Source organism: Bombina bombina, chromosome 4 (assembly GCF_027579735.1).
Source record: "Bombina bombina isolate aBomBom1 chromosome 4, aBomBom1.pri, whole genome shotgun sequence".
Taxonomy (NCBI): Eukaryota; Metazoa; Chordata; class Amphibia; order Anura; family Bombinatoridae; genus Bombina; species Bombina bombina.
The window spans coordinates 767,803,470-767,830,681 of record NC_069502.1 but is presented as its reverse complement, the minus strand read 5'-3'; the positions used below and the strand labels follow the sequence as shown (position 1 = coordinate 767,830,681).

The 27,212-nt window shown below is 40.0% G+C and overlaps 1 protein-coding gene across 1 annotated transcript in view; it reads left to right on the top strand.

Moving 5' to 3' along the window:
- Positions 1 to 27,212, top strand: part of LOC128657841 (formin-2-like) — a 141,631-nt gene that overhangs the window by 75,386 nt on the left and 39,033 nt on the right. Inside the window, exon 11 of the mRNA XM_053712263.1 lies at positions 17,801 to 17,852. Within this exon, the coding sequence (XP_053568238.1) occupies positions 17,801 to 17,852 (52 nt within the window). The remainder of the gene's footprint in view (positions 1 to 17,800; positions 17,853 to 27,212) is intronic.

Genomic DNA, 27,212 nt, shown 5'->3' with positions numbered 1-27,212 from the left:
GGGTCATCCATTACTTATGGGATTATATCTCCTCCCCAACAGGAAGTTGCAAGAGGATCACCCAAGCAGAACTGCTATATAGCTCCTCCCCTCACATGTCATATCCAGTCATTCTCTTGCAACTCAACATAGATAGGTCATTGTGAGAGGTCTGTGGTGTTTTTTAAACTTAGTTTATGTCTTCAATCAAAAGTTTGTTATTTTAAATGGCACCGGAGTGTGCTGTTTGTTCTCAGGCAGTATTAGAAGAAGAATCTGCCTGCGTTTTCTATGATCTTAGCAGAAGTAACTAAGATCCACTGGCTGTTTCTCGCACATTCTGAGGAGTGAGGTAACTTCAGAAAGGGGAATAGCATGCGGGGCCCCCCTGCAAACGAGGTATGTGCAGTAAATATTTTTCTATGGAATGGAATTGACTAGAAAATACTGCTGTTACCAATATAATGTAAGTACAGCCTGGAATGCAGTAGTAGCGACTGGTATTAGGCTGATGTGTGTACGTGCACTGAAGTATTTTTCTAGGGAATGGAATTTGACTAAGAAAATACTGTTAATGCTGAAGTAATGTTTGAGCCTTAACTGCAGTGAAAGCGACTGGTAGCAGGCTTATTAATAACACTTCATAATTTTTAAATGTTCAAAACGTTTACTGGCATGTTAATCGTTTTTTGTGAGGTACTTGGTGATAAAACTTATTGGGGCATGATTTTTCCACATGGCTAACGTTTATTTCTGCATAGAAACAGTTAACTGAGATTTCCCACTGTTGTAATATGAGTGGGAGGGGTCAATTTTAGTGCTTTTGTTGCGCAGTAAAAATTCAGTCATAGTCTTCCTACTTCATCCTCCATGATCCAGGACATCCCTAGAGAGCTCAGGGGTCTTCAAAATTCATTTTGAGGGAGGTAATCAGTCACAGCAGACCTGTGACAGTGTGTTTTGACTGTGATAAAAACGTTATTTGTTAATTTGATATCCGTTTTTGGGTATTAAGGGGTTAATCATCCATTTGCTGGTGGGTACAATCCTTTGCTAACTTAATACATTTACTGTAAAATTTTTGTTGCTATAACTAATTTGGTTCATTGTTATTTCAACTGTGACAGCTTTTTGGACTTCTTAAAGGCGCAGTAGCGTTTTTTATATTGCTTGTAAATTTATTTAAAAGTATTTTCCAAGCTTGCTAGTCTCATCGCTAGTCTGTTTAAACATGTCTGACACAGATGACTCTGTTTGTTCACTATGTTTGAAGGCCACTGTGGAGCCCCATAGAAATTTGTGTACTCAATGCATTGATGTCACTTTAAATAAAAGTCAATCTTTACATGTAAAGAAATTATCACCAGACAACGAGGGGGAAGTTATGCCGACTAACTCTCCTCACGTGTCAGTACCTTCGCCTCCCGCTCAGGAGGTGCGTGATATTGTGGCGCCAAGTAAATCAGAGAGGCCCATACAAATCACTTTGCAAGACATGGCTACTGTTATGACTGAAGTATTATCTAAATTGCCAGAATTAAGAGGCAAGCGCGATTGCTTGGGGTTAAGGACAGAGCGCGCTGATAGGGGAGCCATGTCTGATACTGCGTCACAATTTGCAGAACATGAGGACGGAGAGCTTCATTCTGTGGGTGACGGATCTGATCCAGGGAGACTGGATTCAGAGATTTCTAATTTTAAATTTAAGCTTGAAAACCTCTGCATATTGCTAGGGGAGGTATTAGCGGCTCTGAATGATTGTAACACGGTTGCAATTCCAGAGAAATTATGTAGGCTGGATAGATACTATGCGGTACCGGTGAGTACTGACGTTTTTCCTATACCTAAGAGGCTTACAGAGATTATTAGCAAGGAGTGGGATAGGCCCGGTGTGCCCTTTCCCCCCCCCTCCTATATTTAAGAAAATGTTTCCAATAGACGCCACCACACGGGACTTATGGCAGACGGTCCCTAAGGTGGAGGGAGCAGTTTCTACTTTGGCTAAGCGTACCACTATCCCGGTGGAGGATAGTTGTGCTTTTTCAGATCCAATGGATAAAAAATTAGGATACCTTAAGAAAGTGTTTGTTCAACAGGGTTTTATCTTACAGCCCCTTGCATGCATTGCGCCTGTCACTGCTGCTGCGGCATTCTGGTTTGAGTCTCTGGAAGAGGACATTCGCACAGCTCCATTGGATGAGATTATGGACAATCTTAAAGCACTTAAGCTAGCTAACGCATTTGTTTCTGATGCTGTTGTACATTTAACCAAATTAACGGCTAAGAACTCTGGTTTCGCCATTCAAGCGCGCAGAGCGCTATGGCTTAAATCATGGTCAGCTGACGTGACTTCTAAATCTAAATTGCTTAACATTCCTTTCAAAGGGCAGACCTTATTCGGGCCCAGCTTGAAAGAAATTATTGCTGACATTACTGGAGGTAAGGGTCATACTCTTCCTCAGGACAAGGCCAAATCAAAGGCCAAACAGTCTAATTTTCGTGCCTTTCGTAACTTCAAGGCAGGAGCAGCATCAACTTCCTCCGCTCCAAAACAGGAAGGAACTGTTGCTCGTTACAGACAGGGCTGGAAAGCTAACCAGTCCTGGAACAAGGGCAAGCAGGCCAGGAAACCTGCTTCTGCCCTAAGACAGCATGAAGAGAGGGCCCCCTATCCAGAATCGGATCTAGTGGGGGGCAGACTATCTCTCTTCGCCCAGGCTTGGGCAAGAGATATCCAGGATCCCTGGGCGTTGGAGATCATATCTCAGGGATACCTTCTGGACTTCAAAGCTTCTGCTCCGCGAGGGAGATTTCATCTTTCAAGGTTATCAGCAAACCAAATAAAGAAAGAGGCGTTTCTACGCTGTGTACAAGACCTCTTATTAATGGGGGTGATCCACCCAGTTCCGCGGACGGAACAAGGGCAAGGATTTTACTCAAATCTGTTTGTGGTTCCCAAGAAAGAGGGAACCTTCAGACCAATCTTGGACCTAAAGATATTAAACAAATTCCTAAGAGTTCCATCATTCAAAATGGAAACTATTCGAACCATCCTACCCATGATCCAAGAGGGTCAATACATGACCACTGTAGACTTAAAGGATGCCTACCTTCACATACCGATTCACAAAGATCATTATCGGTACCTAAGATTTGCCTTCCTAGACAGGCATTACCAGTTTGTAGCTCTTCCTTTCGGGTTAGCTACAGCCCCGAGAATCTTTACAAAAGTTCTGGGCTCTCTTCTGGCGGTACTAAGACCGCGAGGCATAGCGGTGGCTCCGTATCTAGACGACATTCTGATACAAGCGTCAAGTTTTCAACTTGCCAGGTCTCACACAGAGATAGTTCTGGCGTTTCTGAGGTCGCATGGGTGGAAGGTGAATGTGGAAAAGAGTTCTCTATTACCACTCACAAGGGTTCCCTTCCTAGGGACTCTTATAGATTCTATAGAGATGAAAATTTACCTGACGGAGTCCAGGTTATTAAAGCTTCAAAATACTTGCCGTGCCCTGCATTCCATTCCACACCCGTCAGTAGCTCAGTGCATGGGAGCAATCGGCTTAATGGTTGCGGCAATGGACATAGTACCGTTTGCGCGCCTACATCTCAGACCACTGCAATTGTGCATGCTCAGTCAGTGGGATGGGGATTACTCAAATTTGTCCCCTCTACTAAATCTGGATCAAGAGACCAGAGATTCTCTTCTATGGTGGCTTTCTCGGTCCCATCTGTCCAAAGGGATGACCTTTCGCAGGCCAGATTGGACGATTGTAACAGACGCCAGCCTTCTAGGTTGGGGCGCAGTCTGGAATTCACTGAAGGCTCAGGGATCATGGACTCAGGAGGAGAAACTCCTCCCAATAAATATTCTGGAGTTAAGAGCGATATTCAATGCTCTTCTAGCTTGGCCTCAGTTAGCAACTCTGAGGTTCATCAGATTTCAGTCGGACAACATCACGACTGTGGCTTACATCAACCATCAAGGGGGAACCAGGAGTTCCCTAGCGATGTTGGAAGTCTCAAAGATAATTCGCTGGGCAGAGTCTCACTCTTGCCACATGTCAGCGATCCACATCCCAGGCGTGGAGAACTGGGAGGCGGATTTTCTAAGTCGTCAGACTTTTCATCCGGGGGAGTGGGAACTTCATCCGGAGGTCTTCGATCAACTGATTCATCGTTGGGGCAAACCAGATCTGGATCTCATGGCGTCTCGCCAGAACGCCAAGCTTCCTTGTTACGGATCCAGATCCAGGGACCCGGGAGCGGTGCTGATAGATGCTCTGACAGCCCCTTGGGTCTTCAACATGGCCTATGTGTTTCCACCATTCCCGATGCTGCCTCGACTGATTGCCAAGATCAAACAGGAGAGTGCATCAGTGATTTTGGTAGCGCCTGCGTGGCCACGCAGGACCTGGTATGCAGACCTAGTGGACATGTCGTCCTGTCCACCATGGTCTCTGCCTCTGAGGCAGGACCTTCTAATTCAGGGTCTTTTCAATCATCCAAATCTAATTTCTCTGAAACTGACTGCATGGAGATTGAACGCTTGATTCTATCAAAGCGTGGTTTCTCGGAGTCGGTTATTGATACTTTAATACAGGCTCGGAAACCTGTTACCAGAAAAATTTACCATAAAATATGGCGTAAATATTTATATTGGTGCGAATCCAAGAGTTACTCATGGAGTAAGGTTAGGATTCCTAGGATATTGTCTTTTCTACAAGAGGGTTTAGAAAAGGGCTTATCTGCTAGTTCGTTAAAGGGACAGATTTCGGCTCTGTCTATTCTTCTACACAAACGTCTGGCAGAAGTTCCAGATGTTCAGGCTTTTTGTCAGGCTTTGACTAGGATTAAGCCTGTGTTTAAGTCTGTTGCTCCACCGTGGAGCTTAAACTTAGTTCTTAACGTTTTGCAAGGTGTTCCATTTGAACCCCTTCATTCCATTGATATCAAGCTGTTATCTTGGAAAGTTCTGTTTTTGATGGCTATTTCCTCGGCTCGAAGAGTCTCTGAGTTATCTGCCTTACATTGTGATTCTCCTTATCTGATTTTTCATTCAGACAAGGTAGTTCTGCGTACTAAACCTGGGTTCTTACCTAAGGTAGTTTCTAACAGGAATATCAATCAAGAGATTGTTGTTCCATCTTTGTGTCCTAATCCTTCTTCAAAGAAGGAACGACTTTTGCATAATCTGGACGTGGTCCGTGCCCTGAAGTTCTATATGCAGGCAACTAAAGATTTTCGTCAAACTTCTTCTCTGTTTGTCGTTTACTCTGGACAGAGGAGAGGTCAAAAGGCTTCGGCTACCTCTCTCTCCTTTTGGCTTCGTAGCATAATACGTTTAGCCTATGAGACTGCTGGACAGCAGCCTCCTGAAAGAATTACAGCTCATTCCACTAGAGCTGTGGCTTCCACCTGGGCCTTTAAGAATGAGGCCTCTGTTGAACAGATTTGCAAGGCTGCAACTTGGTCTTCACTTCACACTTTTTCGAAATTTTACAAATTCGACACTTTTGCTTCTTCGGAGGCTATTTTTGGGAGAAAGGTTCTTCAGGCAGTGGTTCCTTCCGTTTAAAGTTCCTGCCTTGTCCCTCCCATCATCCGTGTACTTTTGCTTTGGTATTGGTATCCCATAAGTAATGGATGACCCGTGGACTGACTACACTTAACAAGAGAAAACATAATTTATGCTTACCTGATAAATTTATTTCTCTTGTAGTGTAGTCAGTCCACGGCCCGCCCTGTCTTTAAGGCAGGTTTAAATTTTGATTAAACTCCAGTCACCACTGCACCCTATGGTTTCTCCTTTCTCGTCTTGTTTCGGTCGAATGACTGGATATGACATGTGAGGGGAGGAGCTATATAGCAGCTCTGCTTGGGTGATCCTCTTGCAACTTCCTGTTGGGGAGGAGATATAATCCCATAAGTAATGGATGACCCGTGGACTGACTACACTACAAGAGAAATAAATTTATCAGGTAAGCATAAATTATGTTTTTTCATTTCACCGTGCCTTTCATGTTTGGTGCTTCCCTACCCTGAATGCCTGATTAACTTTAGTCAGTTCTTCACTTGTTCCACGGGTCTATGGAGGGAGGAAGCCTTTCCATATCTGTGAGCTGCCTGCTGCCGGGCAGATTTGACTCAGGTAAGTGCCGTTTTTTATTTTCTTTATTAAAAGAGTTTGGCACTTTGATGGCTACAGGGACTGTTAAACCAATGTGGGTTTATATTTGGGCACTGTATGACACTCAGGAGAGGCTCTGTGTGGTTTTAAATGTTTTTTTCCCCCTGTAATGGAAGTCGGTCTTTCAGCCACGCCCACGAAAGGGCGGGGCTTAGTCTGGCAGTTTTCATTGCTTTCAAAAGCTAAGAGATATTTTCCGGCTTCAGGGGGGTCAGGTAGGCACTTCAGCAGGGTCTGTTGAGGTAAGGAGCCTGCCTGAAGGGGTTTTTTAGTTTAAAAAGCAATTGTATTTTTTTGCAGTAAAAAAGTTGCAGTTTAAAATTTAAACTGACAGTAACGTTTTTTTGTTTTAAATTTTTTTGAAGCAAATTTGATTTGTTTTTGGTAAAGATGGAAGAAGCTTTGCAAGATGTTACATGCAGCTTGTGTTTTGATTCTAATGTGGACCCTCCAATGCCTTTTTGTGCCTCATGTATTGAGAGGACCTTACAGTGTAGGGAATCCTGAGCCATCGTTAGCTGGGGTGGATGCTGTTCAGGGGTCTCCTGTTCAGAATATGCCGCAGCTTTCTCTTCATGTGTCCCTTCATTCAGTGTCCTCTCACGCAGTGCCCAGTGTTTCTACTCCAGTTGGAGTTTTCTTGCAGGACATTTCTACCCAGATATCCTCTGCGGTAACTAATGCACTGGCGGTTTTTCCTGTGTTTCAGGGAAAGTGTTAAAGGAGATATAAGGATTCAGTTGTCAAGGTATCTGAATCAAGTATGGTTATGCTGAATGTTTCTTCCCATAGGTCTGAGGGGGAGGATTCTTCCATAGCGTCTGAGGGGGAAATTTCAGATTCAGACAGTATGGTTGTTTCTTCTGATTCTGAAGCTGTGATTTTTAGATTTAAGCTTGAACACCTCTGCGCGCTTCTTAAAGAGTTTTTGGCTACTTTGGAGGATTCTGATACTACGTTAGTAGTTATTCCAAAGAAATCTAATAAACTAACCAAGTATTTTGATGTTCCCTCAGAGGTGGAGGTTTTTCTTGTTCCTGACCGTGCTTCTGAGATTATTGCATGGGAGTGGGAGAAGCCAGGGGTTCCTTTTTCCCCTTCTCCTGTTTTTAAGAAAATGTTTCCGATTTGCTGATTCTGTTGGGGAGTCTTGGCAGACAGTTCCCAAGGTGGAGGGAGTGATTTCCACCTTGGCCAAGAGGACTACTATTCCCATTGAGGATAGCTGTTCTTTAAAAGATCCTATGGATAAAAAGTTTGAAGCGTTGCTTAAAAGGATTTATGTTCACCAGGGTATGGAATGGCAGCCTGCTGTGTTTTTTGCTACTGTTACCAGTGCAGCAGCATATTGGTTTGATGCTTTGTCCGATTCTATTCAGACGTATGCGCCTATGGAGGAGATCCAAGATAGGATTAAGGCTCTTAGGTTAACTAATTCATTCATCACGGATGCCTCTTTGCAGGTCATCAGGTTGGGAGCAAAAAATTCTGGTTTTGCTGTTTTGGCTCGCAGGGCCTTATGGTTGAAGTCCTGGTCTGCGGATGTTTCATCAAAATCTAAGCTTTTGTCTATTCCTTACAAGGGTGTAAAACTTTTGTTATTATTAATTAATATTATTGTGAGATGTTAATCCCAATTTTATTTGAACTATGTAAGTATATTTAGCAGATAGAAGTATATTTGTATTTGCAGCTCAAATATAAGCCAATATTATTGCGAGATGTTTATCCCAATCTTATTAGAAGCTATGTAAGTATATTTGGCAGACAGAAGCATATACAAATATGTCATGAAAGAGTGGACTTAAGTGGTTGGATGTGCACCAATACTTTTTGTTGTTTTGGTCACTTTGGTAGCACTCCCACAATATGTGTGTTAGGATTAAACAGTCCTTTTGTGGTGTGCTTAACCAAAAAAAAACTCTTGTATCTTTTGAATAGGGAGATGACCAAATCCCTCCCCTTTGGTAAATTTACGCCACCCAGCCCAGGTGTGTTCCAGATAATGTAATTGTGATATACTTAATAAGCTAGAAAGCTTCACACTGTGTAGACATGGCTTGCTGCAGTGTGGAAACTGGTTAGTGTTAGGACCAGTCTACAGTGGGACACCTTGTAAGTGGTGACTGGCTTAGCAGAATATGATCATATTGTGTGACTAAGATCCCTATTTTAATTTAAACAGGCAATTTTTTGCAGCATAAATATAAGTCAATATTATTGTGAGATGTTTATCCCAATCTTATTTGAACTATGTAAGTATATGTAGCAGACAGAAGTTGTTGTTTAAATTTAAAAGCATATTTAACAGGCAATTTTTTGCAGCATAAATATAAGTCAATATTATTGCGAGATGTTAATCCCAATTTTATTTGAACTATGTAAGTATATTTAGCAGATAGAAGTATATTTGTTTTTGCAGCTCAAATATAAGCCAATATTATTGCGAGATGTTTATCCCAATCTTATTAGAAGCTATGTAAGTATATTTGGCAGACAGAAGCATATACAAATATGCCATGAAAGAGTGGACTTAAGTGGTTGGATGTGCACCAATACTTTTTGTTGTTTTTTAGCTGCTAGTACCCTGAAGGGTCAAATTTCTGCTTTATCTATTTTGTTGCACAAGCGTCTGGCAGATGTGCCAGATGTGCAGTCTTTTTGTCAGGCCCTGGTTAGAATCCGGCCTACGTTTAAGTTTGCTACTCCTCCATGGAGTCTTAATTTGGTTCTTAGAGTTCTTCAATAGGCTCCGTTTGAGCCTATGCATACTTTGGATATTAAAATGTTAACCTGGATGGTTTTGTTTTTGGTGGCTATCTCTTCGGCTAGAAGAGTTTCAGAGCTTTTCAGCACTTCAGTGTGAATCTCCTTACCTTATTTTTCAATCTGATAAGGTGGTATTACGTACTGCCTTAGGTTTCATTCCAAAAGTGGTTTCGGATAGAAATATTAATCAAGAAATTGTTGTTCCTTCTTTGTGTCCTAATCCTTCTTCTCAGAAGGAGCGTTTGTTGCACAACCTGGATGTGGTTCGTGCATTGAAATATTATTTACAGGCGACTAAGTATTTTAGCCAGTCTTCTTTGTTTGTTGTGTTCTGGAAAACGCAAGGGTCAGAAAGCTATGGCTACTTCTTTCTTTTTGGTTGAGGAGTGTTATTCGTTTGGCATATGAGACTGCTGGACAGCAGCCTCCTAAGAAAATCACGGCTCATTCCACAAGGGCTGTTTCCTCATCTTGGGCCTTCAAAAATGTAGCTTCTGTGGAACAGATTTGCAAGGCTGCCACTTTGTCATCTTTACCCACTTTTTCTAAATGTTATAAGTTTGATATTTTTGCTTCAGCTGAGGCTTCTTTTGGGAGACAGGTTCTTCAAGCAGTGGTGCCTTCTGTTTAAGGTTACCTGTCTTGTCCCTCCCTAATTATCCGTGTCCTATGGCTTGGGTATTGGTTCACAACAATAAAGATGATCTGTGGACTCACTATATCTTAGGAAAGAAAACATAATTTATGCTTACCTGATAAATTTATTTATTTCCGGATATAGTGAGTCCACAGCCCGCCCTTTATTTTCAGACAGTTTATTTTTTATGTAAACTTCATGCACCTCTAATTCATTTTTGTCACTCCCTTGCTTCTAGTCGAATGACTGGGGGTTATGGGTAAGGGGGTGGTATTTAACAGCTTTGCTGTGGTGCTCTTTGCCGCCTCCTGCTGGACAGGAGTGATATCCCAACAGTAATTAAGATCTGTGGATCCGGAAATAAATAAATTTATCAGGTAAGCATAAATTGTTTTTTTTTATGAGTGTAAGTGTACTTTGTAATGTATTTTTGAAGTGTTTCGTGAAAATTTTATGTTGCGCAAAACTGTTAATTTAACTACAGCTCTTCGAGAGCAGAAAGGATTGTTGGGTAAAAGGCGAATGCATGCAATCATGATTTTTCAAGATTTGTAATAGCTGCGCAATGGAAATTGATTATGAAAAAGATCATAACGCACGATTTGTAATCTTGCCCTTAATAAATGCTGGGCCGAATGATGCATTCAAAGAAAAGATTAGTCTGAGAATAATTTGTATTTTTTTATTTTTTTTATTTTCATTAGCTGTTTAAATATTGATAAAATAAGTGTAAAGTTTTAGTGCCTATAAAACAATGGGAGCTGCCATGTTGTAACTTAGGTTACCTTCTCTGCTGTGGCCAATTAGGGACAATTATAAATAGGTCACTAGAGTGTGCAGCCAATGGCTGTGTGGCATATAATAGTGCTCTGCACTTTCATTTCTAACAGGAACTGAAAAGCTCACAATTTCAGAAAGGTATTACAGGAAAATTAGACAAAATTAAATAATGAAAGTATATTGCAGAGATTTTTTTTTATATATATGCGATTTAGAATTTTATATTACCATCTCAAAGTGTTTAATGTCCCATTAAGGAGTTATTGTCCCTTTAAGGAGTTATTGCTTGCAAGTACCCAGTTTGAGATGTTAAAGGGTCATTAAACACCTCTATTTTTTTTGTATTAAATATTTACTATACAAATAAAAATGACACGAGTAATAGCATAATATACACAGACTGACATGATGATATACATTTAACCGCCTATGGAAAATTCTTAAATTGTTTAAATAGCAGTATAGATGATTATCTTAGTTATCTTAAAAATAAAATTAATCTACAGCAGGAGTTTTACTTTTAGGAAGGAATGAATTAAAGGGACAGTCTACTTGAAAATTATTGTTTAAAAAGATAGATAATCCCTTTTTATTACCCATTTTCCAATTTTTCATAACCAAAACCATTATAGCAATACACGACTGCTGACTGTCCCCTTATCCCAGTTCTTTTGACAGACTTGCATTTTAGCCAAATAACTAAAATAAGGGGACAGTCTGTAGAGGCTTAGAAACAAGGTAGTCACAGGGGTAAAAAATATATCTTTAACCTAAGTGTTGGTTATGCAAAACTGGGGAAAGGGAATATCTATATATATATTTTTTTTAAATCAATAAAACTTCTGAAGACGGTTTTTTTTTTTTTTTTTTTTTAATGTTAAATATAGGGTGACAAAATCTCTAACCCGAAAACGTAAATTTCAAGGACGCAGGAGACATGAGGGTAGGAGATACCTGGGAAGAGAATAGGGATTGTGCTAGAATATTCAATGTAAAATACATTAAGGAGTTCAGTAAAGCAGAAAAGTCAGAATTATTAAAGAAAATGTAAATGCAAAATAAAGTACATTGGAACTGTATGTTCTATCTGAATAGTGGAATAAAGATTTTGGATTTCATTTACTTTTAAGCTTTTTCATTTATATAAGTGGACACATGCCTGGAAGTGATTTGTGTGGTCTTGTCTAAAGCAGGAGAATACAGATTTCTCCTGTTAAGTGTGATCAGTCCACGGGTCATCATTACTTCTGGGATATTACTCCTCCCCAACAGGAAGTGCAAGAGGATTCACCCAGCAGAGCTGCATATAGCTCCTCCCCTCTACATCACTCCCAGTCATTCTCTTGCACCCAACGACTAGATAGGAGGTGTGAGAGGACTATGGTGATTATACTTAGTTTTATTCCTTCAATCAAAAGTTTGTTATTTTATAATAGCACCGGAGTGTGTTATTTCTTCTCTGGTAGATTTGAAGAAGATTCTACCTGAGTTTTTACTATGATTTTAGCCGGCGTAGTTAAGATCATATTGCTGTTTCTCGGCCATCTGTGGAGAGGTAAACTTCAGATCAGGGGACAGCGGGCAGATTAATCTGCAAAGAGGTATGTAGCGGCTTATTATTTTCTGACAATGGAATTGATGAGAAAATCCTGCCATACCGATATAATGTAAACTCAGCCTTAAATGCAGTAGCAGCATCTGGTATCAGGCTGTCATGTATGTATATTTTACACTTCAGTATTCTGGGGAATGGTACTTCACTGGAATTACACTGTGTACATAAGACTTTAGCCTAATTTGCAGGGACTGGCAACAGGCTTTTTAATAACTCTTAATTTATGTTAAACGTTTTTTGCTGGAATGTAAAATCGTTTTCATTTTCTGAGGTACTGGGTGAATAAAATGTTTTGGGCACTATTTTTTTCCACTTGGCAGTTGTTTGATTTAATTTATGACAGTTTACTGATCTCTCTCACTGTTGTGTGTGAAGGGGAGTGGCCTTTTTTGGCGATTTTGCTACGCATCAAAAAATTCAGTCAGAAGCTCATTGTATTTCCTGCATGATCCGGTTCATCTCTACAGAACTCAGGGGTCTTCAAAACTTGTTTTGAGGGAGGTAATCCTCACAGCAGAGCTGTGAGATTGTAGTTGACTGTGATAAAAAACGTTTATTTCTGTAACTTTTTTTCTGCTATCAGGGTTAGTTATCCTTTGCTAATGGGAACAAGCCTTTGCTAAAATTGTGTTTTTTACAAAGATTTGATGCTATAACCTTTCAGTTTATTAACTTTCAACTGTCATAACTCTTTCTGTGCTTCTTATAGGCACAGTACGTTTTAATATTATAGTAAATTACTTGAAAAGTATTTCCAAGTTGCTAGTTTATTTGCTAGTGTGTTAAACATGTCTGATTCAGAGGAAGACATCTGTGCTATATGTGCTAATGCCAAAGTGGAGCCCAATAGAAATTTATGTACTAACTGCATTGATGCTACTTTAAATAAAAATCAATCTGTACAAATTGAACACATTTCACCAAACAACGAGGGGAGAGTTATGCCGACTAACTCGCCTCACGTGTCAGTACCTGCATCTCCCGCTCGGGAGGTGCGTGATATTGTGGCGCCGAGTACATCTGGGCGGCCATTACAAATCACATTACAGGATATGGCTACTGTTATGACTGAAGTTTTGGCTAAATTACCAGAACTAAGAGGTAAGCGTGATCACTCTGGGGTGAGAACAGAGTGCGCTGATAATGTTAGGGCCATGTCAGATACTGCGTCACAACTTGCAGAACATGAGGACGGAGAGCTTCTTTCTGCGGCTGACGGTTCTGATCCAAACAGATTGGATTCAGATATTTCAAATTTTAAATTTAAGCTGGAAAACCTCCGTGTATTACTAGGGGAGGTGTTAGCGGCTCTGAATGATTGTAACACAGTTGCAATACCAGAGAAAATGTGTAGGTTGGATAAATATTTTGCGGTACCATCGAGTACTGACGTTTTTCCTATACCTAAGAGACTAACTGAAATTGTTACTAAGGAGTGGGATAGACCCGGTGTGCCGTTCTCACCCCCTCCGATATTTAGAAAGATGTTTCCGATAGACACCACCACACGGGACTTATGGCAAACGGTCCCTAAGGTGGAAGGAGCAGTTTCTACTTTAGCTAAGCGTACCACTATCCCGGTGGAGGATAGCTGTGCCTTTTCAGATCCAATGGATAAAAAGTTAGAGGGTTACCTTAAGAAAATGTTTGTTCAACAAGGTTTTATATTGCAACCCCTTACATGCATTGCGCCGGTCACGGCTGCGGCGGCATTCTGGTTTGAGTCTCTGGAAGAGACCATTAGTTCAGCCACTCTGGATGAGATTACGGACAAGCTTAGAGTCCTTAAGCTAGCTAATTCATTCATTTCGGATGCCGTAGTACATTTAACTAAACTTACGGCTAAGAATTCCGGATTCGCCATTCAGGCGCGCAGAGCACTGTGGCTAAAATCCTGGTCAGCTGACGTTACTTCTAAGTCTAAATTACTTAATATACCTTTCAAGGGGCAGACCTTATTTGGGCCCGGATTGAAAGAAATTATCTCTGACATTACAGGAGGTAAAGGCCATGCCCTGCCTCAAGACAGAGCCAAACCTAAGGCTAGACAGTCTAATTTTCGTTCCTTTCGGAATTTCAAAGCAGGAGCAGCATCAACTTCCTCTGCTCCAAAACAGGAAGGATCTGTTGCTCGCTACAGACAAGGCTGGAGACCTAACCAGTCCTGGAACAAGGGCAAGCAGGCCAGGAAACCTGCTGCTGCCCCTAAAACAGCATGAATTGAGGGCCCCCGATCCGGGATCGGATCTAGTGGGGGGCAGACTTTCTCTCTTCGCCCAGGCTTGGGCAAGAGATGTCCAGGATCCCTGGGCGCTAGAGATAATATCTCAGGGATACCTTCTGGACTTCAAATACTCTCCTCCAAGAGAGAGATTTCATCTGTCAAGGTTGTCAACAAACCAAACAAAGAGAAAGGCTTTTCTACGCTGCGTACAAGAGCTTTTGTTAATGGGAGTAATCCATCCAGTTCCACGGTCGGAACAGGGACAAGGGTTTTACTCAAATCTGTTTGTGGTTCCCAAAAAAGAGGGAACTTTCAGGCCAATCCTGGATTTAAAGATCCTAAACAAGTTCCTAAGAGTTCCATCGTTCAAAATGGAGACTATTCGGACAATTTTACCCATGATCCAAAAGGGTCAGTACATGACCACAGTGGATTTAAAAGATGCTTACCTTCACATACCGATTCACAAAGATCATTACCGGTATCTAAGGTTTGCCTTTCTAGACAGGCATTACCAGTTTGTAGCTCTTCCATTCGGATTGGCTACAGCTCCAAGAATCTTCACAAAGGTTCTGGGTGCTCTTCTGGCAGTACTAAGACCGCGAGGAATTTCGGTAGCTCCGTACCTAGACGACATTCTGATACAAGCTTCAAGCTTTCAAACTGCCAAGTCTCATACCGAGTTAGTACTGGCATTTCTAAGGTCGCATGGATGGAAGGTGAACGAAAAGAAAAGTTCTCTCTTTCCACTCACAAGAGTTCCCTTCCTGGGGACTCTTATAGATTCTGTAGAAATGAAAATTTACCTGACAGAAGACAGGTTAACAAAACTTCAAAGTGCATGCCGTGTCCTTCATTCCATTCAACACCCGTCAGTGGCTCAATGCATGGAGGTAATCGGCTTAATGGTGGCGGCAATGGACATAGTACCCTTTGCACGCCTACACCTCAGACCGCTGCAATTGTGCATGCTAGGTCAGTGGAATGGGGATTACTCAGACTTGTCCCCTTCTCTGAATCTGGATCAAGAGACCAGAAATTCTCTTCTATGGTGGCTTTCTCGGCCACATCTGTCCAGGGGGATGCCATTCAGCAGGCCAGACTGGACAATTGTAACAACAGACGCCAGCCTTCTAGGTTGGGGCGCCGTCTGGAATTCTCTGAAGGCTCAGGTACAATGGAATCAGGAGGAGAGTCTCCTACCAATAAACATTCTGGAATTGAGAGCAGTTCTCAATGCCCTTCTGGCTTGGCCCCAGTTGACAACTCGGGGGTTCATCAGGTTTCAGTCGGACAACATCACGACTGTAGCTTACATCAACCATCAGGGAGGGACAAGAAGCTCCCTAGCAATGATGGAAGTATCAAAGATAATTCGCTGGGCAGAGTCTCACTCTTGCCACCTGTCAGCAATCCACATCCCGGGAGTGGAGAACTGGGAGGCGGATTTTTTAAGTCGTCAGACTTTTCATCCGGGGGAGTGGGAACTTCATCCGGAGGTCTTTGCCCAAATACTTCGTCATTGGGGCAAACCAGAGATAGATCTCATGGCGTCTCGACAGAACGCCAAGCTTCCTCGTTACGGGTCCAGATCCAGGGATCCGGGAGCGGTCCTGATAGATGCTTTGACAGCACCTTGGACCTTCAGGATGGCTTATGTGTTTCCACCCTTCCCGATGCTTCCTCGATTGATTGCCAGAATCAAGCAGGAGAGAGCATCAGTGATTCTAATAGCACCTGCATGGCCACGCAGGACTTGGTATGCAGATCTGGTGGACATGTCATCCTGTCCACCTTGGTCTCTACCTCTTAAACAGGACCTTCTGATACAGGGTCCTTTCAAACATCAAAATCTAACTTCTCTGAAGCTGACTGCTTGGAAATTGAACGCTTGATTTTATCAAAACGTGGTTTTTCTGAGTCAGTTATTGATACCTTAATACAGGCTAGGAAGCCTGTTACCAGAAAAATTTACCATAAGATATGGCGTAAATACCTATATTGGTGCGAATCCAAAGGTTACTCTTGGAGTAAGGTTAGGATTCCTAGGATATTGTCTTTTCTACAAGAAGGTTTAGAAAAGGGTTTATCTGCTAGTTCCTTAAAGGGACAGATCTCAGCTCTGTCCATTCTGTTGCACAAACGTCTGTCAGAAGTTCCAGACGTTCAGGCTTTTTGTCAGGCTTTGGCCAGGATTAAGCCTGTGTTTAAAACTGTTGCTCCGCCATGGAGTTTAAACCTTGTTCTTAACGTTTTACAGGGCGTTCCGTTTGAACCCCTTCATTCCATTGATATAAAGTTGTTATCTTGGAAAGTTCTATTTTTAATGGCTATTTCCTCGGCTCGAAGAGTCTCTGAGTTATCAGCCTTACATTGTGATTCTCCTTATTTGATTTTTCACTCGGATAAGGTAGTTCTGCGTACTAAACCTGGGTTCTTACCTAAGGTAGTCACTAACAGGAATATCAATCAAGAGATTGTTGTTCCATCCTTATGTCCAAATCCTTCTTCAAAGAAGGAACGTCTTCTGCACAATCTGGATGTAGTTCGTGCCCTAAAATTTTACTTACAGGCAACTAAAGAATTTCGACAAACGTCTTCCCTGTTTGTCGTTTACTCTGGTCAGAGGAGAGGTCAAAAAGCTTCTGCTACCTCTCTCTCTTTTTGGCTTCGTAGCATAATTCGTTTAGCTTATGAGACTGCTGGACAGCAGCCTCCTGAAAGAATTACAGCTCATTCCACTAGAGCTGTGGCTTCCACTTGGGCCTTTAAGAATGAGGCCTCTGTTGAACAGATTTGCAAGGCTGCAACTTGGTCTTCACTTCATAATTTTTCCAAATTTTCCAAATTTGACACTTTTGCTTCTTCGGAGGCTATTTTTGGGAGAAAGGTTCTTCAGGCAGTGGTTCCTTCTGTATAAAGAGCCTGCCTATCCCTCCCGTCATCCGTGTACTTTTGCTTTGGTATTGGTATCCCAGAAGTAATGATGACCCGTGGACTGATCACACTTAACAGGAGAAAACATAATTTATGCTTACCTGATAAATTCCTTTCTCCTGTAGTGTGATCAGTCCACGGCCCGCCCTGTTTTTTTGCGGCAGGTAAATACACCCTTGGCTTCTCCTTTCTCGTTGGTCCTTGGTCGAATGACTGGGAGTGACGTAGAGGGGAGAAGCTATATGCAGCTCTGCTGGGTGAATCCTCTTGCACTTCCTGTTGGGGAGGAGTAATATCCCAGAAGTAATGATGACACGTGGACTGACCACACTACAGGAGAAAGGAATTTATCAGGTAAGCATAAATTATGTTTTTTATATGAAGCCTGAACTATAGAAGCAGTGTTTTTGGCATATAGTATAATATTTGCCCATGATCTATACCTTACTTTTTACTGAGTAGAAGATATTCAAACTATGTAACATTTTTCCAGACAGCAATGATTGTCAGTAAAAGTTTTAAACATATTTTAATTGTTTCTGTGGACTCTCAAATATTAAAATAAATCCAGGTAAACATTTTTATTTTATTTGGGTCTGATTGTAATTGTTTTATCAACTGGTTTTTATTGTTAAATGTGTTTGTATTTACATTTGTTTTTCTTTACAGCCAAAATTGAACATGAAGATGCAGAAAAATTGTTGGCAGCAGTTCATACAAGGTGAGTAAAGAGAATTGGGTTTTGTAATCCTTTATTATAGTATAATTAGAATGATTTTCTTACTTTTAAATGTATTACAATTTTCACAATGTTTCAAATATTGTAGTAATCTATGGAGTGTCTGAGAGCATGGGCAATAGTAACAAATACATACATTTAAAGGGGAGGTAAACACCTTGTATTGACTATACATGTATCCTGTACTGCTAAGCTATCAGCAAAGTTTGTGCTTTTGTTTGTGATTGGTTTTCAATGGTCACCTCCCCCCCCTCACCATTTTCCTTATTTGGAGGAGCATATCCGGGCTTTAGTCTTCAGACAACAAGGCTAGTCGTGATAATAGTGTTAGTATAAAGTACATTGTTTCACAGTTGTTACCTGTTAATGCCATTTAGGGAAATCAATGTAGCAGGATAAGCCTTGAGAAGTAAGCAGGGTGCATTTCAAGTTAAGAAAATTAAAAAAAAAAATGTTTCATTATGCATAACTATTTTAGATAAACAATCTTTGTTGTTTACTTAAACATTTTAGTCAACTTAATCACATGAATCTTATATTTATTTTTTGAACAATAGGAAATTTAAAAGTGAAATAAAGTTTGCATTTTAGGATCTAGAGATGGTCATCGATAGAATATTTAAATATACAATTTTATATTATGACCATTACAGGTATAAATAATGCAGATGTAAAAAAAATAAATTATATGAGAATATTAATTTGGCGGCACTATACATAATAATATGCAATTTTTATTTTCTACAACTTCTGTCACTAAGTGGTTGGTTGTGGTTTATATATATAAATATATATATATAAATATTATCTTTATTATTATTTCAGTAGTGTACCCGCAAAGTGTATTAATGTTATATATATATATATATATATATATATATATAATAGCGGTTACCAACTTTGCAGGGGCAATGTGTGCAATTTAATAACACTAGTTCTGATTTGTCTATTAATTAAACTGAGACCAGATCAATAAGCAAACTTAGTTTATTAAAAGAATTATTAGAAATAATAAGCAATATTTGAATAAAGCAAATCAATAAGCAAACATCATTACAATGATTTAATGATTATCAGGTTAAAACAATCACTAAATTATTTTACTTGCAGTAGCTTGCGTGTATAATAGAGAAACAGAAACTTTTGTTATTTAAATTCTCAGCATAGCTGGCAAGAATCGGGTAAACCAATAATCCTGGAAGACCATAAGAAAATTATATTATTACCAGATTCCTGATTGACCCAGTGTTATTGTCGACAGATAAGACCAGGTTAACAGGAATTACCTAACAAAAACATTTGTGACTATAAAGGGCAAAGCAGAATTGATTAACTCACCTGATTCAATAATAAAATTTTCAATATAAATGTAAAGAGCATAAATCATATTAATAAAACTTTTATATAGGTTTGCTTCATACTTTGTGGTATCCTTCACTGGGGTTCAGTGTAAATAGACCCTCTTAGGTTACCCCTGGACAATCTCTTGCCATTATCCTGACTTGTCTGGTCAGCTTAGCCTCCCATCTCCTCTGGATAGGGTGTGGTCATCATGCATGCTCAGTGTGGCCCCTTGTGCCATCTGCTTGTGTCCCCTTCCCCTTTTTGTGGGTGAGTGTGTATTTTATGGAAAGTGCTTAACTCCACCCCAACTGATAAGGTTAGGTTCACATAATTGATTGGCTAACACTAATTACAGATTAATTAACATTTCTTTCATGTAATTAGCAAGAGTCCATGAGCTAGTGACGTATGGGATATACATTCCTACCAGGAGGGGCAAAGTTTCCCAAACCTTAAAATGCCTATAAATACACCCCTCACCACACCCACAATTCAGTTTTACAAACTTTGCCTCCGATGGAGGTGGTGAAGTAAGTTTGTGCTAGATTCTACGTTGATATGCGCTCCGCAGCAAGTTGGAGCCCGGTTTTCCTCTCAGCGTGCAGTGAATGTCAGAGGGATGTGAGGAGAGTATTGCCTATTTTGAATGCAGTGATCTCCTTCTACGGGGTCTATTTCATAGGTTCTCTGTTATCGGTCGTAGAGATTCATCTCTTACCTCCCTTTTCAGATCGACGATATACTCTTATATATACCATTACCTCTGCTGATTCTCGTTTCAGTACTGGTTTGGCTTTCTACAAACATGTAGATGAGTGTCCTGGGGTAAGTAAATCTTATTTTCTGTGACACTCTAAAGCTATGGTTGGGCACTTTGTTTATAAAGTTCTAAATATATGTATTCAAACATTTATTTGCCTTGACTCAGAATGTTCAACTTTCCTTATTTTTCAGACAGTCAGTTTCATATTTGGGATAATGCATTTGAATTAATCATTTTTTCTTACCTTCAAAAATTTGACTCTTTTTCCCTGTGGGCTGTTAGGCTCGCGGGGGCTGAAAATGCTTCATTTTATTGCGTCATTCTTGGCGCGGATTTTTTTGGCGCAAAAATTCTTTTCCGTTTCCGGCGTCATACGTGTCACCGGAAGTTGCGTCATTTTTTTGACGTTATTTTGCGCCAAAAATGTCGGCGTTCCGGATGTGGCGTCATTTTTGGCGCCAAAAGGCATTTCGGCGCCAAATAATGTGGGCGTCTTGGCGCTAAAAAAATATGGGCGTCGCTTTTGTCTCCACATTATTTAAGTCTCATTATTTATTGCTTCTGGTTGCTAGAAGCTTGTTCACTGGCATTTTTTTCCCATTCCTGAAACTGTCATTTAAGGATTTTGATCAATTTGCTTTATATGTTGTTTTTTCTATTACATATTGCAAGATGTTCCACGTTGCAACTGAGTCAGAAGTTACTTGAGGAAAATCACTGCCCGGGGCTGGAGCTACCAAGCTAAGTGTATCTGCTATAAATTTTTGGTACCTGTTTCTCCAGCTGTTTGTATTGCATGTCATGACAAACTTATTAATGCAGATAAAATTTCCTTTAGTACTGTTATATTACCTGTTGCTGTTCCGTCAACATTTAATTTTCAGAGTGTTCCTGATAAACATAAGAGATTTTATTTTTTTAAATCCATTTAGAAGGCTATGTCTGTTATTTCTCCTTCTAGTTTACATAAAAGTCTTTCAAAACTTCTCTTTTTTTCAGATGAATTTTTAAATGAACATCATCGTTCTGATACTGATAATGGTTCTTCTGGTTCAGAAGTTTCTGTCTCAGAGGTTGATGCTGTTAAATCTTTTTATTTGTTCAAGATGGAATTTATTCGTTCTTTATTTAAAGACGTATTAATTGCTTTAGATATAGAGGATTCTGGTCCTCTTGATACTAAATCTAAACGTTTAAATAGGGTTTTTTAAATCTCCTGTATTTATTCCAGAAGTGTTTAATCTCCCTGATGCTTTTTCTGAAGTAATTTCCAGGGAATGGAATAATTTGGGTAATTCTTTTACTCCTTCTAAATGTTTAAGCAATTATATTCTGTGCCATCTGACAGATTTCAGTTTTTTGGGACAAAATCCCTAAGGTTTGGGGCTGTCTCTATTCCTGCTTAAATGTACTACTATTCTTACGGCAGATAGTACTAAATTTAAGGATCCTTTAGATAAGAAAATTGAATCCTTTCTAAGAAAAGTTTACTTATGTTTAGGTAATCTTCTTAGACCTGCTATATTTTTACCGGATGTTGCTGCAGCTTCATCTTTTTGGTTAGAAGTTTTAGCGCAACAAGTAACAGATCATAATTTTATAGCATTATTTTTATTCTATAACATGCTAATAATTTTATTGGTGATACCATCTTTTGATATCATTTGAGTTGATGTCAGGTATATGTCTCTAGCTATTTTAGCTAGAAAAGCTTTATGGATTTAACTTGGAATGCTGATATGTCTTCTAAAGTTAACTTTGTTTTTCCCTTTCTTTCCAGGGTAATAATCATTTTTTTCGTTCTTTTTCTCATAATAAGGAGCAAAAGCCTGATCCTTCATCCTCAGGAGCGGTTTCAGTTTGGAAACTATTTCCAGTTTGGAATATATCCAAGCCTTATAGAAACCTATAGTCAGCTCCTAAGTACCTATGAAGGTGCGGCCCTTTTTTTCCAGTTCAGCTGGTATGGGGCAGATTACGTTTTATTCAAAGGAGTTTGGATCAATTCCGTTCTCAATCTCTGGTTTCAGAACATTGTTTCAGAAAGGTACAGAATTGGCTTCAGTTAAGGCCTCCTGCTAAGAGATTTTTTTCTTCCCGTGTCCCAGTTAACACAGCAAGGCTCAGCATTTCTGAAATGTGTTTCAGATCTAGAGTTGGCTGGAGTAATTATGCCAGTTCCAGTTCTGGAACAGGGGCTAGGGTTTTATTTTATCTCTTCATTGTACCAAAGAAGGTCAATTCCTTCAGACCAGTTCCGGATCTATCAATATTGAATCGTTATGTATACCAACATTCAAGATGGTTACTGTAGGACTATTCTGCCTTTTGTTTAGCAAGGGCATTTTATGTCTACAATAGTTTTGCAGGATGTGTATCTGCATATTCCGATTCATTCAGATCACTTTTAGTGTTTGAGATTCTCTTTTTAGACAAGCATTACCAGTTTTGTGGCTCTACTGTTTGGCCTAGCCTCAGTTCCAAGAATTTTTTTCAAAGATTCTCGGTGCCCTTCTTTCTGTATTCAGAGAACAGGGTTTTTGTTTTTCCTTATTTGGACGATTATCTTGGTATTTGCTCAGTCTTCTCATTCAAAGAATCTCATGCGATTCGACTTGTGTTGTTTCTTCAAGATCATGGTTGGAGGATCAATTTACCAAAAAGTTCATTGATTCCTCAGTCAAGGGTAATCTTTCTGGGTTTCCAGATAGATTCAGTGTCCATGACTCTGTCTTTAACAGACAAGAGACGTCTAAATTGTTTTCAGCTTGTCGAAACCTTCAGTCACAATCATTCCCTTCGGTAACCTTATGCATGGAAATTCTAGGTCTTATGACTGCTGCATTGGACGCAATCCCCTTTGCTTGTTTTTCACATGCGACCTCTTCAGCTCTGTATGCTGAATCAATGGTGCAAGGATTACACAAAGATATTTAAATTTATATCTTTAAAACCGATTGTTCGACACTCTCTAACGTGGTGGACAGATCACCATCGTTTAATTCAGGGGGCTTCTTTTGTGCTTCCGACCTGGACTGTAATTTCAACAGATGCAAGTCTCACAGGTTGGGGAGCTGTGTGGGGATCTCTGTCGGCACAAGGAGTTTGGGAATCTCAGGAGGTGAGATTACCGATAAATATTTTGGAACTCCGTGCAATTTTCAGAGCTCTTCAGTTTTGGCCTCTTCTGTAGAGAGAATCGTTCATTTGTTTTCAGACAGACAATGTCACAACTGTGGCATACATCATCAAGGAGCGACTCACAGTCCTCTGGCTATGAAAGAAGTATCTCAAATTTTTTTGGTCGGATTCCAGCTCCTGTCTAATCTCTGCGGTTCATATCCCAGGTGTAGACAATTGGGAAGTGGATTATCTAAGTCGCCAAACGTTGCATCCGGGCGAATGGTTTCTTCACCCAGAGGTATTTCTTCAGGTTGTTCAAATGTGGGAACTTCCAGAAATAGATCTGATGGCGTCTCATCTAATCAAGAAACTTCCCAGATATCTGTCCAGATCCCGGGATCCTTAGGCGGAGGCAGTGGATGCATTATCACTTCCTTGGAAGTATCATCCTGTCTATATCTTTCCGCCTCTAGTTCTTCTTCCAAGAGTAATCTCCAAGATTCTGAAGGAATGCTCGTTTGTTCTGCTGGTAGCTCCGGCATGGCCTTACAGGTTTGGTATGCGGATCTTGTCCGGATGGCCTCTTGCCAGCCGTGGACTCTTCCGTTAAGTCCAGACTTTCTGTCGCAAGGTCCTTTTTTCCATCAGGATCTCAAATCCTTAAATTTTAAGGTATGGAGATTGAACGCTTGATTCTTGGTCAAAGAGGTTTCTCTGACTCTGTGATTAATACTATGTTACAGGCTCGTAAATCTGTATCTAGAGAGATATATTATAGAGTCTGGAAGACTTATATTTTTTGGTGTCTTTCTCATCTTTTTTCTTGGCATTCTTTTAGAATACCGAGAATTTTACAGTTTCTTCAGGATGGTTTAGATAAGGGTTTGTCTGCAAGTTCCTTGAAAGGACAAATCTCTGCTCTTTCTGTTCTTTTTCACAGAAAGATTGCTATTCTTCCTGATATTTATTGTTTTATACAAGCTTTGGTTCGTATAAAACCTGTCATTAAGTCAATTTCTCCTCCTTGGAGTTTGAATTTGGTTCTGGGAGCTCTTCAAGCTCCTCCGTTTGAACCTATGCATTCATTGGTCATTAAATTACTTTCTTGGCCAGAAGAGTTTCTGATTTATCTGCTCTTTCTTGTGAGTCTCCTTTTCTGATTTTTCATCAGGATGAGGTGGTGTTGCGAACTTCTTTTGAATTTTTACCTAAAGTTGTGAATTCCAACAACATTAGTAGATAAATTGTGGTTCCTTCATTATGTCCTAATCCTAAGAATTCTAAGGAGAAATCATTGCATTCTTTGGATGTTGTTAGAGCTTTGAAATATTATGTTGAAGCTACTAAGTCTTTCCGACAGACTTCTAGTCTATTTGTTCTCTTTTCCGGTTCTAGAAAAGGCCAGAAAGCTTCTGCCATTTCTTTGGCATCTTGGTTGAAATCTTTAATTCATCTTGCCTATGTTGAGTCGGGTAAAACTCCGCCTCAGAGGATTACAGCTCATTCTACCAGGTCAGTTTCTACTTCCTGGGCGTTTAGGAATGAAGCTTCGGTTGATCACATTTGCAAAGTTGCAACTTGGTCCTCTTTGCATATTTTTACTAAATTCTACCATTTTGATGTATTTTCTTCTTCTGAAGCAGTTTTTGGTAGAAAAGTATTTCAGGCAGCAGTTTCAGTCTGAATCTTCTGCTTATGTTTTTTATTAAACTTTATTTTGGGTGTGGATTATTTTTCAGCAGGAATTGGCTGTCTTTTTTATCCCTCCCTCTCTAGTGACTCTTGTGTGGAAAGATCCACATCTTGGGTAGTCATTATCCCATACGTCACTAGCTCATGGACTCTTGCTAATTACATGAAAGAAAACATAATTTATGTAAGAACTTACCTGATAAATTCATTTCTTTCATATTAGCAAGAGTCCATGAGGCCCACCCTTTTTTGTGGTGGTTATGATTTTTTTGTATAAAGCACAATTATTCAAATTCCTTATTTTATATGCTTTCGCACTTTTTTATCACCCCACTTCTTGGCTATTCGTTAAACTGAATTGTGGGTGTGGTGAGGGGTGTATTTATAGGCATTTTAAGGTTTGGGAAACTTTGCCCCTCCTGGTAGGAATGTATATCCCATACGTCACTAGCTCATGGACTCTTGCTAATATGAAAGAAATGAATTTATCAGGTAAGTTCTTACATAAATTATGTTTTTTGTTAATAAGCTAAGATTTAGAAGTTAGAATATTTTTCCCTCGGAAGAGGGCACTCGTCACTAAGCTATAACAGACAAATATGTATTTCTTCTGTTATGTGTGATCAGTCCACGGGTCATCATTACTTCTGGGATATTATCTGCTCCCCTACAGGAAGTGCAAGAGGATTCACCCAGCAGAGTTGCTATATAGCTCCTCCCCTCTACGTCACCTCCAGTCATTCTCTTGCACCCAACAACTAGATAGGAGGTGTGAGAGGACTATGGTGATTATACTTAGTTTTTATAACTTCAATCAAAAGTTTGTTATTTTTCAATAGCACCGGAGCGTGTTATTACCTCTCTGGCAGAGTTTGAAGAAGAATCTACCAGAGTTTTTATTATGATTTTAACCGGAGTAGTTAAGATCATATTGCTGTTTCTCGGCCATCTGAGGGAGGTAAAAGCTTCAGATCAGGGGACAGCGGGCAGTTGAATCTGCATTGAGGTATGTAGCAGTTTTTTATTTTCTGAATGGAATTGATGAGAAAATCCTGCCATACCGTTATAATGACATGTATGTATACTCTACACTTCAGTATTCTGGGGATGGTATTTCACCGGAATTACTCTGTAAAAGTACATTAAACCTTTTAATTGGTATTTTTCATGTTAAACGTTTTTGCTGGAATGTAGAATCGTTTGCATTTCTGAGGTACTGAGTGAATAAATATTTGGGCATTATTTTTCCACTTGGCGGTTGCTTGTTTTAATTATGACAGTTTCGTTTCTCTCTCACTGCTGTGTATGAGGGGGAGGGGCCGTTTTTGGCGCTCTTTGCTACGCATCAAAAATTTTCAGTCAGTTACTCTTGTATTTTCTGCATGATCCGGTTCATCTCTAACAGAACTCAGGGGTCTTCAAACTTCTTTGAAGGGAGGTAGATTCTCTCAGCAGAGCTGTGAGACTTATATAGTGACTGTGATTTAAAACGTTGCTCTGTAATTTTTATGTTTCAAATTTAATTAGTGTTACTTTACTAATGGGAACAAACCTTTGCTAAAAGTTGTGTTGTTTTTAAAGATTGATGCTTTAACTGTTTTTTCAGTTCATTATTTCAACTGTCATTTAATCGTTTAGTGCTTCTTTGAGGCACAGTACGTTTGTGTTAAATAAGATTGTAACCAAGTTGCATGTTTATTGCTAGTGTGTTAAACATGTCTGATTCAGAGGAAGATACCTGTGTCATTTGTTCCAATGCCAAGGTGGAGCCCAATAGAAATTTATGTACTAACTGTATTGATGCTACTTTAAATAAAAGCCAATCTGTACAAATTAAACAAATTTCACCTAACAGCGAGGGGAGAGTTATGCCGACTAACTCGCCTCACGTGTCAGTACCTGCATCTCCCGCCCGGGAGGTGCGTGATATTATGGCGCCTAGTACATCTGGGCAGCCATTACAGATAACATTACAAGATATGGCTACTGTTATGACTGAAGTTTTGGCTAAATTACCAGAACTAAGAGGCAAGCGTGATCACTCTGGGGTGAGAACAGAGTGCGCTGATAATTCTAGGGCCATGTCGGATACTGCGTCACAGCTTGCAGAGCATGAGGACGGAGAGCTTCATTCTGTGGGTGACGGTTCTGATCCAAGCAGATTGGATTCAGATATTTCAAATTTTAAATTTAAATTGGAAAACCTCCGTGTATTACTAGGGGAGGTCTTAGCGGCTCTTAATGATTGTAACACTGTTGCAATACCAGAGAAATTGTGTAGGTTGGATAAATATTTTGCGGTACCGGCGAGTACTGACGTTTTTCCTATACCTAAGAGATTAACTGAACTTGTTACTAAGGAGTGGGATAGACCCGGTGTGCCGTTTTCACCCCCTCCAATATTTAGAAAGATGTTTCCA